A 13,620-nucleotide genomic window follows, 5' to 3' on the forward strand; every position below is an offset into this window, starting at 1 on the left:
GTGCAAAGACTGCAGTGTGAGTGCTTTGTTCAGCAGTCAGTGAGTATTAGTCCAGTCCCATACAGTTGAGAAGTCTGATGGCATGAGGAATTGAGGTAGTATATGAAAAGGGAATAAACAAATGTAAAACTTGTGTGTGTGAGAGACTACAATACGAGTGGTGTGTTCAACAGTCTGCGAAAAGCAGTCCAGTCCCTCAAAGTTAAGGAGTCTGATGGCACATGGGAAGAAACCGTTACAGAATCTGGCTGTGAAGGCCCAAATGCTTTGGCATCTTTTTCCAGATGCCAGGAGGGTGAAGAGATTGTGTGAGGGGTGAGTGGGGTTGGCCACAATGCTGGTGGCTTCCCAGATGCAGCGTGTGATGTAAATGTCCGTGATGGAGGGAAGAGAGACTCGGATGATCTCAGCTGTCCTCACTATACACTGTAGGGTCTTGCGATCCGAGACGGTGTAATTCCCAAACCACACCATGATGCAGCTGCTCAGAATGCTCTCGATAGCTCCTGTGTAAAATACACAGGATGGGTAATGGGTTTTCCTCAGCCTACGTAGGAAGTAGAGACGCTGCTGGGCTTTCTTGACTATGGAGCTAGTATTGAGGGACCCAATGAGGTTCTCTGCCAGATGAACACCAAGAAATTTGGTGCTCTTGACATTCTCTACGATTGAGCTGTTAAATGTACAGTGGAGAGTGGTCACTCAGTGTTCTTCTGAAGTCAACAACCATCTCTTTTGTTTTGTCCACGTTCAGAGACAGGTTGTTGACTCTGCACCAGTCCGATAGCCATTGCACCTCCTCTCTGTAGGCTGACTCGTCATTCTTATTGAGGACACCCACCACAGTTGTGTCATCAGCAAACTTGATGATGTGGTTCGAGCTGTGAGTTGCTGTACAGTCGTGAGTCAGCAGAGTGAACAGCAGTGGACCGAGTACACAGCCCTGGGGGGCCCCAGTGCTCAGTATGGTGGTGCTGGAAGTACTGCTCCCAATCCAGACTGACAGATTTCTCAGTCAGGAAGTCTACTATCCAGTTGCAGAGGGAGGTGTTCAGGCCCAGCAGGCACAGCTTTCCAATTAGCTGCTGAGAAATTATTGTGCTGAATGCTGAACTGAAGTCTATGAACAGCATTTGTACGTACGTGTTCATGTCCAGGAGGCTAAGGGCCAGATGAAGGGTGATGGCTATGGCTGTTGACTGGTTACAGTGATGCACAAACTGCAGTGAAGGAGGCAGCAGGGTCTTTATGTGCCTCATGACGAGCCTCTCAAAGCACTTACTAATGATCGGTGGGGGTGCAATGGGACGGTAGTCACTGAGGCAGGACACTGAAGACTTCTTTGGCATGGGGATGATGGTAGAAGTTTTGAAGCACTTGGGAACAATGGCGTTGCTCAGGGAGATGTTGAAGACGTCAGTGAGAACATCTGCCAGCTGGTCCGCACATCCTCTGAACACTTAACCGGGGATGTTGTCTGATCCAGCAGCCTTCTATGGGTCAACTCTGTAGTTTCTCATGTCAGCTGTGGTCAGACACAGCACCTGGTCGTTGGGAGGAGGGATGATCTTCCTTACTGCCACGCCGTTCTGTGCTTCAAACCATGCATAGAAGCTGTTCAGCACATCTGGAAGGGAGGCATCATTATCGCAGGCAGATGGTGCTGTCCTGTAGTTCATGATGGCCTGGATGCCCTGCCACATGCACTGTGTCTCGCCGCTGTCCTGGAAGTAGCTGAGGATTCTCTGGGCGTGTGCGCTTTGCTGCTCCGATAGCCTGAGACGGTTTGGCCCTCGCTGCTCTTATGGCTGCTCTGAAGGCAGCATCTTGGATCCTCAGTAGCGCATACACCTCTACAGTAACCCACAGCTTCTCGCTGGGGCGAGTGGTGATGGTCTTAGAGACAGTAACATCAAGGCACTTGTTGATGTAGCTGATCACTGATGCCGTGTACTCCTCAAAGTTATTACAGTCACCAATGGTTGCAGCCTCTCTAAATTTCTAAGTCAGTTCTCTCAAAGCAGTCCTGGAGAGCAGAGATGGCTCTTTCTGGCCAGGTTTTCACCTGCCTTAGAATTGGTTTGGAGCGTCTGACGAGTGGTCTATATGCTGGATGGTAAAACATTTATTACTTTGTAATGTTACCAGTGCTTCTCACAACACTTAAAACATGTTTAGGGACTGAAGACACAAAGTGATTAAGCATTTCGTGGTTTTGTCCCATTCTTCCTGTAAACAGGCCTTAAGGTGTGCAACAGTACAAGGTTGTCACGGTCATATTTTTGGTTTCAAAATTCACCACACATTTTCTACAGAGAACAGAGGGAACAGCCACCCTCTTCTTCCACAACCATGCCTTTGTAGTGTGTGCAGAATGTGGTTTTACATTGCCTTGTTGAAATATCCCTGTAAAAGATGACGCCTTAAAGCAGGGGTGTCAAACCTGATCCATAAAGGGCCATGTGGCTGCAGGTTTTCATTCCAGCCATGCAGCAGCACCCTGATTTGGCTTATTCAATCAACTGACACACCCACCCTTTAATCAAGGGTGGGTGTGGCTGCAAGTATTTGACTGTGTGAAGACAGTTCAGTTGATTGAATGAGCCAAGTCAGGTGTGCTGCTGCATGGCTGGAATGAAAACCTGCAGCCACAAGGCCCTTTATGGATCAGGTTTGACACCCCTGTCTTAAAGGGAGCATACGTTGCTCCAAAACCTCAGTGTACTTGACTGCATTACTGCTGCCATCACTGAAGTGTAAGTTACCTTCACCAGGAGCAATGACAACCCCACACCATGACAGACCCTGGCTTTTGGACTTGTTGCTGATAACAGTCTGGATGGACATTTTTTGTCTTTGGTCCGGAGTACATGGCGTACGTATAAAAAAAAAAAAAGATCCGGAATACTGATTTGTCTGACCACGATACACATTTCTACTGTGTGATCCATCCCAGATACCTCCAAGCCCAGAGAGGTTGATGGCACTTCTATACAGTTAATATAAGGCTTCCTTTTTGCAAAGCAAGTAATACTACAGAGTACAATACTCTTTATTGTAGTGCTTTACAAAGGTTTGCCAAAGTAATCCCAAGCTCATGTGGTTATATCAGGTATAGATGAATGACTGTTCTTGATGCAGCGCCCTCTGTGGAATCAGAGATCATGGGTGTTCAGCTTAGGCTTGAGCCCTTGCCCTTTACACACTGCAATTCCTCCAGACTCCTTGAATAATTTAATGATATGATGCACCATAGAGGGCGAACTAGCCAAATCCCTTCACGTCATAATTTTTCTTGAGGAATGTTGTTTTTAAAGATTTCAATAATTTTCTCACACATTTTTTTGACAAACTGAAGATCCTCAGAGCATATCTGCTCCTCAAAGACTAGGCTTCTCCTGGATGATCATCATGATTACAATCAGCTGTTGACATCACCCGCTTTAAAACATCATGTAATCATTTTACCTCATTACTAGCCCTAAATTGTCCCTGTCCCAACCCTTTTTGGAATGTGTTGCAGGCCTGACACACAGGAATAGATGTATATTAACAAAGGAAATGAAGTTCACCAGGCAAAGCATGAAATATCTTGGGTTCAAACTGTCCGCAACAAAATGCAAGTCAAAGTAAATTCAAAAATCACTTTCTGCATTTTCCATACCGTCCCAACTTTTTCGGATTTAGGGTTGTACCCGTTTCTCTTAATATTGTCTAAACTAGCACAGTACACGCTTTCCTCCAACTTGTCCATTCTGCTTATGACTTCCTGCCCCCCCCAATCTAAAGTCCATGCATCATCAGAATCACACGACTGCAAACAATTTTTTTTTTGGGGGGGGGGGGGGGGGGGGGGGGTAGGGGGGGTAAGAAGAGTATCCGAATTCAGTATAACAGTTTGGGTCACGCGGCAATAAAAATAAACGTGGAATCGTGAGTTCATTGTACCATGACATATGAAATATGACTATGGTAGAGTAAGTACTACTAGTGCATCTCAAAAAATTAGAATACCATGAAAAAGTTCCCTTTTTTTCATAATTTAATTCAAAAAGGTAAACTTTCATATATTCTATATTCATTACATGTAAAGTGAAATATTTAAAGCCTTTTTTGTTTTAATTTTGATGATTATGGCTTATAGCTCATGAAAATCAGAAATCCAGTATCTCAAAATATTAGAATTTTCCCAAAGATCAATCAAAAAAAGGATTTACAATACAGAAATGTCCACCTTCTGAAAAGTATATTCATTTATACACTCAATACTTGGTTGGGGCTCCTTTACCATGAATTACTGTATCAATGCGGTGTGGCATGGAGGTGATCAGTCTGTGGCACTGCTGAGGTGATACTGAAGCCCAGGTTGCTTTGATAGTGGTCTTCAGCGTATCTGTATTTTTGGGTCGGGTGTTTCTCATCTTCCTCTTGACAATACCCCATAGATTCTCTATGGGGTTCAGGTCAGGCAAGTTGGCTGGCCAATCAAACACAGTAATATCATGCTCAGCAAACCATTTGGTAGTAGTTTTGGCACTGTGGGTAGGTGCTAAGTCCTGCTGGAAAAGGAAATCTGCATCTCCAAAAAGCTTGTCAGCAGATGGAAGCATGAAGTGCTCTAAAATCTCCTAGTAGATGGCTGTGTTGACTTTGGACTTGATAAAATACAGTGGACCAACACCAGCAGATGACATGGCACCCCAAATCATCACAGACTGTGGAAACTTCACACTGGGCTTCAAACACCTTGGATTCTGTGCCTCTCCACTCTTCCTCCAGACTCGAGAACTGTGATTTCCAAATTAAATGCAAAATGTACTTTCATCTGAAAAGAGGACTTTGGACCACTGAGCAACAGTCCATTTCTTTCTCTCCTTAGCCCAGATAAGACACTTCTGACATTGTCTCTGGCTCAGGAGAAGCTTGATATTAGGAATGCGAAAGTTGTATCCCCTTTCTTGAAGATGTCTGTTCGTGATGGGTCTTGATACACTGACACCAGCCTCAGTCCACTCCTTGTGAAGCTCTCCCAAGTTCTTGAATCAACTTTTCTTGACAATCCTCTCAAGACTGCAGCCATCCCTGTTGCTTGTGCACCTTTTCCAGCCACCCTTTTCAGCAATGACCTTTTGTGGCTTACCCTCCTTGTAGAGGGCATCAGTGATCATCTTCTGGACAACATTCAAGTCAGCAGACTTCCCCATGATTGTGGTTGTGTGTACTGAACTAGACCGAGAGATACACTGTGTTCATACTGTTTTACTCAAACTCGAAATGAAATATTCTAATATTTTGAGATTTTTTTTTTTATGTTTTTGTACTGTATGCCATACTGATTAAAATTAAAATAGAAAAATGCTTGAAACATTTTAGTTTATGTGTAATGAGTCTATAATATATAACATTTTCACTTCCTTAAATAACTGATGGAAAATATTGAACTTTTTCACAATATTCTAATTTTTTGAGATGCACTAGTATATGCTAGAAGAACGCGCAAGACCATTTTTTAAAATCCCAATCCTGCCCGCTCCCACAGGTTTTTTTCTAATGAACTTGGTTTGTTCTGTTTCACAACATGAGAAATTTCTTTATATATTTTTCCCACCACAGGATGCTAGTCATGATGTCTCTCAGACCTCTACTAAAATGTGACCATCAATTCCAGCCCATGGTGAAGCAGGCTATAATGAAGCTGCAATGTCGCTAACAAAATATTCATAACCACTTGATGTACATCATGCACTTGGACTTGAAGGACGTTCAGTATTGTCCTGTTCCACAGAAGTGTGGTGCAGGACAATCTGACCACTTGCTTCAGCCACTCACATTCCAGTCTATGGTGGAAAAAAAGGCATGTCGTTTGATCTCCTCCACACCATCTGGACCAGCTCCTACAGAAGACAACAAAATCAAGGAAACAAAAAGGAATTTTAATTTATCCTAACTCTGTATATTATTGGCTCTGGTCATGATTTATTTCGCTGAGAGGAAGACATGCCACATACCTAAACGATTTGCTGGGTTTCTTTTAAAGAGCATTCTTAAAAGACTCTGTGCTTCCAAACTTAAAAACTGTGGCATTCCCAATTTAGCTCTGATAGAAATTAGACAGAACAGTAAAGAGACATGTTAGTCTTGTTCATTTGGACAGACAGATGCTAGAAATTAAAATGATAAAATACACAAAACTGTTTTATCTTCAGTTTATAACAAACAATTATTTGCTTTCAATGACCATTGCCATTTACAGTCTCGTCTAAATATAAAAATGTTGCAAAATCTGATGACCACTATGTGTGTTTCAGCTAAAGATGGTGTCCCACTCACTTAAGAATCATGTTCATCGTTTCATTCCGGTCTTTTCCTTGAAATGGTAACGTCCCTGTCAGCATTTCAAACTAGCAATAAGAAAAAAACAAACCAGTGTTTAAAACTGTGCATGTGATTAGCTTGGGAAAAAACAAATATACTATACACACATCAGTATATAAAAAGTGTATAATGCACTAAGGTGATCCAAATGGAGAAAACTGGTAAATAAAAAGTTAGTCCCTTTCAGTGAGATATGTTGTAAGCTCCTGGGATTTTAAGTTTTATGCTTTGTGTGTGTCAGTAAATAATGTTAAAAATGAAAAGGTTTGTGTCTGAAATGCTTCGCCATTAGAAAACATGCCGTCAGCGTTTAAAAATGAACCTTTTATTAAAGAAAGTGAAAGGAGTGATATGAAAAAAAAATGCAACAAATTAGGAATAACTATGCATCAAGCAGTTAGGGTTAATAAAACAAATAGCACATCAGTAATTCCTACCATTAGAACGCCAAGAGACCACCAGTCAGCACTCTGTGTGTGTCCTCTCCTGTTGACCACCTCAGGGGCCATATATTCCACAGTGCCACAAAAAGAGTATGCTTTTCTATCCTGATCTACGGATTCTTTACTGAGCCCGAAGTCTGCAAAAGGGTCAACAATGCCTTTGTCATACAAACACAGAGTGCACATGTAATCATGTATATGCATGCATGCAAATTACCATGAACAGTGAAATAGTATAAAAGCAGAATGTACCTGTTAGCTTGATATGTCCAGCTTCATCAAGCAAAATGCTGAAAATTAAAATCAGATTCTCCAATACAGGTACACAAACACATAGATACAGTTAAAAACAAACACACACACACACACACACACACACACACACACACACACACACACACACACACACACAGATAAGTTGGAATCCAAAACAATCACACCTAGACTTGCCACTCATCCCTTATAATGATAGTCCTGTATAAAATATAATGCCACATCTGTCTTTAAATAAGGGACGTGATTCATCCGGTATTTTTGTACACATGGTTTTATACTACATACACGAAGCATTCACAGTTGCGAGAATAACAGGCAGGCACGCAGTGAGAGATCTGGTACGTCTTATGGAAACAAAATCTCGCAGTTTTTTTTTTTTAAATATCTTCCAACGCAAGTTTGCCTATGAAATGCAATAAGCTATCAAGGTACAGGCGTGAATGGGAGATGGTATACAGAGTTAGGCCGAATCCCATTTCACCCCTTGGACCAACCCCTTAGCCCTTCCCCTCCATTTTGCGCGTTCACGTGAAGGGGTAGGGGTATCCCAATCCCAGTTAACGCGGAGGGGTAGGGGAAGGGGTAGGGCTTCTGTACCCCTCCAAACGGAGATTTTCCTGGAGCTGACTCCGAACGAAGGGGTTTGAGTGATTTCCCACAATGCCATGCGGATTTCAGCGAGATTTCATGCGAATTTCAGAAAGATGGCGGTTCCCGCGGCGAAAGATTGTCATAAATGTATTTTCTCCATTATTTACGTGTTTTAAGTTGTTATCCAGAGGAAACACGCCGCTTGATTCGCTTTCGAGCTGAGAATGAGCAGCGATTTCTGAAATCCAAGCTGCTGCTAAAAAGCTTTGGGAGTGAGTATTGTTTTCGGTTGCTTTACTCCGTACGTTTTGTTCTGTTATTCTCGCTTTTATTGTTTACATGAGTGTTCTGACACCTCATTCTGTCGGATGTGGTGCACGAAGCGCCAAAGATATCCCATTCAGTGGTGTTAGTTAACAAATCACACCCTGCCAGCAGAGATTTCTGTTCTGGCTCTGACTGTAGCGGCTGGTCGCAGCCAATGACGCATTTGGTCGCGTTTTGCTAATGTAAACGCTGACGGAGGTACGCGATGACGTATGCGATCGTTGAAGGGCTATCCCAATACGTAAGGGTTGAATTTCAAGCCCTATCCCTTGTAGCTCAGTTTCAAGGGGAAGGGCCAAGGGGAAGGCGGAGGGGAAGGCGGAGGGGTAGGGGTAGAAATTAGAATTGGGATTGGGCCTTAGTCTTCTCCCTAGCAATTAATACAAGGCAAACCGTAGAGTTTACGATGGCGCTTTTTTTTTTTTTTTAAAGATTTTTTGGGGCTTTTTTCACCTTTATTGGATAGGACAGTGTAGAGACAGGAAATGAACAGGAGAGAGAGACGGGGAGGGATCGGGAAATGACCTCGGGCCGGAATCGAACCCGGGTCCCCGGATTTATGGTATGGCGCCTTATCCACCTGAGCCACGACGCCCCCACGATGGCGCTTTTTATAAATCACCCGTGATGGACTGTCTGGTCTGATACAGCATGCAGCAGGTGGACAGAGCAGAATCACTCAATTTTACAACAGACTTCACCTGAGGTGGATCCGGTGCTGAATAAATTTTCATGTTATGATGCTGCTATCTCGCCAGCTAAAATTACACTAATTAGAAATACTATCTTGTGTAACCAGTAATCTAAGTTGCTACCAAGTTAACTAGCATCCGGCTAATTACATTGAGCTATATAACTAGGCCTAACTAGTTTCGTGTAAATTAACATAATCATGCTGATAATATATGAGGCATTGTCAGAGATTTTGGACTGAAGGTTAAAATTATTAGAAGGGGCATAACGATACATTGTGACATGATGCACAAGAATGCAAAAACGTGATGCATGTTACACATCATGGACAAAAGCATTCTACAAATTATTCATGCAATGCAGTCGCACTGTTTGAATACCAGCGGTTCCAATATGCACAATCCGTCGAGTTAAAAGAGAGAGCACGCTGGTCATGTGATCGCATTCCATCATAGAGAACCTGCAGAATATGCAGGCTTGTGAAGCCTGATAGAATAAACACGTTGTTTATTCAAGCAAAATCTTTTGATACTGCAAAGATATGGCGAACTTGTACATTGCAATATTAAGTTTATTTTTGGAGCAATTATTTATTTTTATACAGACCAAAAAAAAAAAAAAATGTACATTGTTCTGTGACTGGAGCGTATCGTTATACCCATAATTATTAGGGAGATTTAATTTATAAGTGATAGTTTACATTCTACAAAGCTGTTAATTTACAACTTAAAAACTACAAATAAAAGTCTATTCTATAAATTAGCATTCTTAAAATGTTTAATAATTTTTTTTTTTTACTTAAACAGGGACAACCCCTCCTTTTTCTATTCAATTATACGCGCAATGTCACATCATTTTTCTATGATTCTAGATGTTGGAATAATATAAATCCACCGAAGCACAAAAAAGGGTTAAAGGCAGCAGCATTTTAACAAGTAGAATTTGATGCCAACGGCCTTGATGAGGTAGTCTGGTTAACACCAGACCATATCACAAGTGAAACATGGTCTGGAATCCGCCTATTGAATTTCTCGTAGGGGAGGTGTGGTTTACGATTGTCAACGGCCGTTTATTGGACGTTGCGAATGTCTATCATTTGGCGTATACGTAGCCCATGGCCAATCATGGCAGTTGTACCCGGTGACGTAGTTAGAGCGACGAAGAGGCGAAGAAGAGAAGGAAAGAGAAAGAGAAGGCAAAAAAAAAAATAGGAAAACAATGGCACCGAACGATTACTGCCGTTTGTGCAAGACAAATATAAGAGAAGCTGGTTTGGTTAGTTTGGTTCGTATCGCTCGCCGCCATGTTAAATGTGATCCGTAAACAGTCCCAAATAAACTACAAGCTTCCGTTTGTCGAGTAGTACGCGTCACCGTCTTTCCACCCCTCCCCACTCTCTGATTGGCTCCCTAACTCAGGCGAGCCTTTAGACCATAGTTTCCATGCTGTCTTTTCAGATTGGAACGATTGTCCAAAGCAGCATGGGATTTCCCAGGCTATTGATGAGGATGCCTGCTCTACCAGCAAGTCTAGTCCCTCCTTGTTACTAGTTTGTATGCTTTAGATTCTCTTAAAACATGCTTCAAAGAAACAGGAAGCTATCGAAGAAAGCTACTGAAGGTGGAAACCCGAGGTCACGCCAAACTGCCTGACGAATCCATCTGTTATACCTGTGACTATTATACAAGGTGGCGAGAAAGGAGGAGCACTTAGTAAGCTTCATAAGCACTCTTAAGCGGACAAAGTATCACATGTAACAATCCTGTCTGGTCTTTATGCACGTCTGAACATCAGTCAGTTGTTTAAAACAAAAACAAGGCATGTATAGCTTAAGTATACAGCTAGCTCCAGAATTTCTGGCACAATTAGTAAAAAATTTTGGCGGAAAAAGAAATATGCAAAAATATATCTGTGCTTAATAAACTTAATTGCGCACTGAGGGAGGGGGAAAAAAAGACCCCTAAACTTTAAGTCCTTTATTTCAAGAACATACACTACCGTTCAAAAGTTTGGGGTCAATTTGAAATGTCCTTATTTTTGAAAGAAAAGCACTGTTCTTTTCAATGAAGATCACTTTAAACTAATCAGAAATCCACTCTATACATTGCTAATGTGGTAAATGACTATTCTACCTGCAAATGTCTGGTTTTTGGTGCAATATCTCCATAGGTGTATAGAGGCCCATTTCCAGCAACTCTCACTCCAGTGTTCTAATGGTACAATGTGTTTGCTCATTGCCTCAGAAGGCTAATGGATGATTAGAAAACCCTTGTACAATCATGTTAGCACAGCTGAAAACAGTTGAGCTCTTTAGAGAAGCTATAAAACTGACCTTCCTTTGAGCAGATTGAGTTTCTGGAGCATCACATTTGTGGGGTCGATTAAATGCTCAAAATGGCCAGAAAAATGTCTGGACTATATTTTCTATTCATTTTACAACTTATGGTGGTAAATAAAAGTGTGACTTTTCATGGAAAACACAAAATTGTCTGGGTGACCCCAAACTTTTGAACGGTAGTGTACATTAAACATTTTGCAATCAGTTGCTGGCACCTAAAATGTTTTATCCCAAGTGTTCCAATAATACTCAGCCCTAGACCACTGGTGCTGCTGTTAGCCACTAATCTGGGCACTCAAAAATGTATTACTTGAGTCTTACACACAAAAGACATAAAGAAGCGACAGAGAAAGACAGAGAAAGTAATGCCTCAGCATACTTAATGCGGAGATGACATAAGTAAAGGGTGCACAAAGACAAAAATCGCCTTCAGGACCTTACAAGTTTGCATAAGCTGCGCTTTTGTATTGGCCATCACAAGTGTTCCAGGACTGCAGGTAGTGCTATTAAAATGGAACGCTAAATTCCATGACTACATGAAGACTGCCTGCTACAAAGTGCCCAGCGTATAAACAATGGCAAGACAGGAGTTGTTGGATGCCCACAAATGAATGGCAAAACACGGGCAGTAGGAACAATTGCTCATTTTGGTCCACATTTTCAAACGGAAAAGGAAAAGAGAAATAAACTGCAGTTGGCACATGAGACCACAACAACATACACCCCTTTTCCACCAAATCAGTTCCAGGGCTGGTTCAGGGCCAGTGCTGGTGCTGGTTCACAACTCGTTCAACTTGCAAGCCAGCTGAGAACCAGTTTGCTTTTCCATAACTCGCGGTGCTAAGGGAAGCCACGTCATTACATCGCTGTATACGTCAGTTCCGTCGCTACGTTTACATAAACTTTGGCGCAAATATCAAAGCAAAAACAACAGAAGAAGAAGCAGCAGCAGCAACAACAATAATAATAATAAATGACTTCGCATTTGGACAGCTGCTGCTTCTTGTCGCTTAAAAATGGCGATCTTTCGCGGTCTTGCGATTGTTGTTGGTCTTAACAACTCCGCCCCCGCTGATGTAAGCGGTTCTTTCCTCTGGCCCAGCAGAGAGTTGGTGCTAGCCTGGAACCGGTTTTTCTGGCCCCAGAGCCAGTTCTTTGTCAGTGGAAACAGAAAACCCGGTTCCAAACTAATGGCCCTTTTCCACCTCACTTCAGCCCGACACGGCTCGGGTTTCGACTACCTCAGAGCAGCACGACTCAGCTCGCTTCAGCCCTACTCAGCACCCAAAACTCGCACGGTTTTGGAGTGGGGCTGAAGCGAGCCAAACCGAGCCGAGTGGGGCTAGGGGCGTGAGGAGACACTCCCCTGTGCACTGATTGGTGAGGAGGAGTGTCCTCACATTCCCACACACGCCCCGCGAGCACGCTGGGATCTGTAAACACCGTAAACCCGGAAGAAGAATTACGAATTACGAGAATTTCTGAAGCCTTATGCGCCTCGCCTCATCTATACGCTCTTGCCAGTATCTGTTGGCGTTGTCGGTGACAACAAGCCACAGCACCAAGACCAGCAACACTAACGACTCCATGTCCTCCATGTTTATTGTTTACTATCCGGGTCGTGAGACTACCGCTTAAAAGGTCACTGATGTCACTGTTTGCGCCGCCTAATGACATCACGTGACATCCACCCACTTTCGCTAACTCCACCCAATGTGTCCACCCACTTCCAGCCAGCACGGTTCAGCGCGGTTGTAGTCGAAATGCAACTCCAACAGCCCCGCTCAGCTCAACTCAGCACAGCACGGCTCAGCCCAACTCAGCCGCGTTGGTAGTGGAAAAGCGGCATAAGCACTGGCTCCGAACCAGCCCTGGAACTGCTTTGGTGGAAAAGGGGCAATAGAGGATTGACGATAACAACTTTGTAATGCTAGTGAAAATTTTGTGAAATCAGCTTGGCCACACTTCATAACTACCAATCATTGGCTTGGTAGCACAGCATGTTTAGGCCCACTGCCAAGCACACATGGCAAGCGAAATCTCCACGCAACATCTGTTCGATCTGAAGTTATGCCGCATTGTTGGTGGAAGTCAGACAAGCACATGAACTATGCTGAGGCGTTAAGATACAGATACAAAAGCGAAATACAGAAAAGGAAAGAAATACTTTACTTTTCAGGCTTCAGGTCTCTGTAAACAATGCCTAGGTTGTGAAGGTGATCCAATGCAAGGGCCAGCTCTGCAAGGTAGAATTTCACATCCTCCTCTGTAAACATAACCTAGTAAGAACTGGACAGATTTACTCTCTGATCTTTGCACAAAACAACGACACACAAACAACATAAGTCAACAACAGCAGTTACAGTCACACAGAAAAACAAAAAAGTGACCGTTACAGAACACACGATAGATCCAACACCCAAGCTTCATACAGACATAGATAGACAAGAGCATGAAAATGTTAAGGAAATGTAACACTGAGTAATTTGTGGTTATTTATTTTAGATGAAAATATGAAAAACTGACTTTACATGCAACAGCATGACTGACTCAAAGCTAAGAATACCACTAGGGTAA

General features: G+C 42.8%; 1 protein-coding gene across 5 annotated transcripts in view; it reads right to left on the minus strand.

The window, feature by feature from the left end:
- The window catches only part of rps6kal (ribosomal protein S6 kinase a, like), a 165,685-nt gene that overhangs the window by 59,106 nt on the left and 92,959 nt on the right, over nt 1-13,620 (minus strand). For all 5 annotated transcript variants that reach the window (XM_060927660.1, XM_060927657.1, XM_060927658.1 and 2 more), the window contains 6 exons: nt 13,216-13,322; nt 7,071-7,108; nt 6,813-6,955; nt 6,331-6,401; nt 6,009-6,097; nt 5,830-5,894 (listed from right to left, as the gene is read on the minus strand). In XM_060927660.1, the coding sequence (XP_060783643.1) occupies nt 5,830-5,894; nt 6,009-6,097; nt 6,331-6,401; nt 6,813-6,955; nt 7,071-7,108; nt 13,216-13,322 (513 nt within the window). The remainder of the gene's footprint in view (nt 1-5,829; nt 5,895-6,008; nt 6,098-6,330; nt 6,402-6,812; nt 6,956-7,070; nt 7,109-13,215; nt 13,323-13,620) is intronic.

This window comes from Neoarius graeffei, chromosome 8, assembly GCF_027579695.1.
Source record: "Neoarius graeffei isolate fNeoGra1 chromosome 8, fNeoGra1.pri, whole genome shotgun sequence".
Classification (NCBI taxonomy): Eukaryota; Metazoa; Chordata; class Actinopteri; order Siluriformes; family Ariidae; genus Neoarius; species Neoarius graeffei.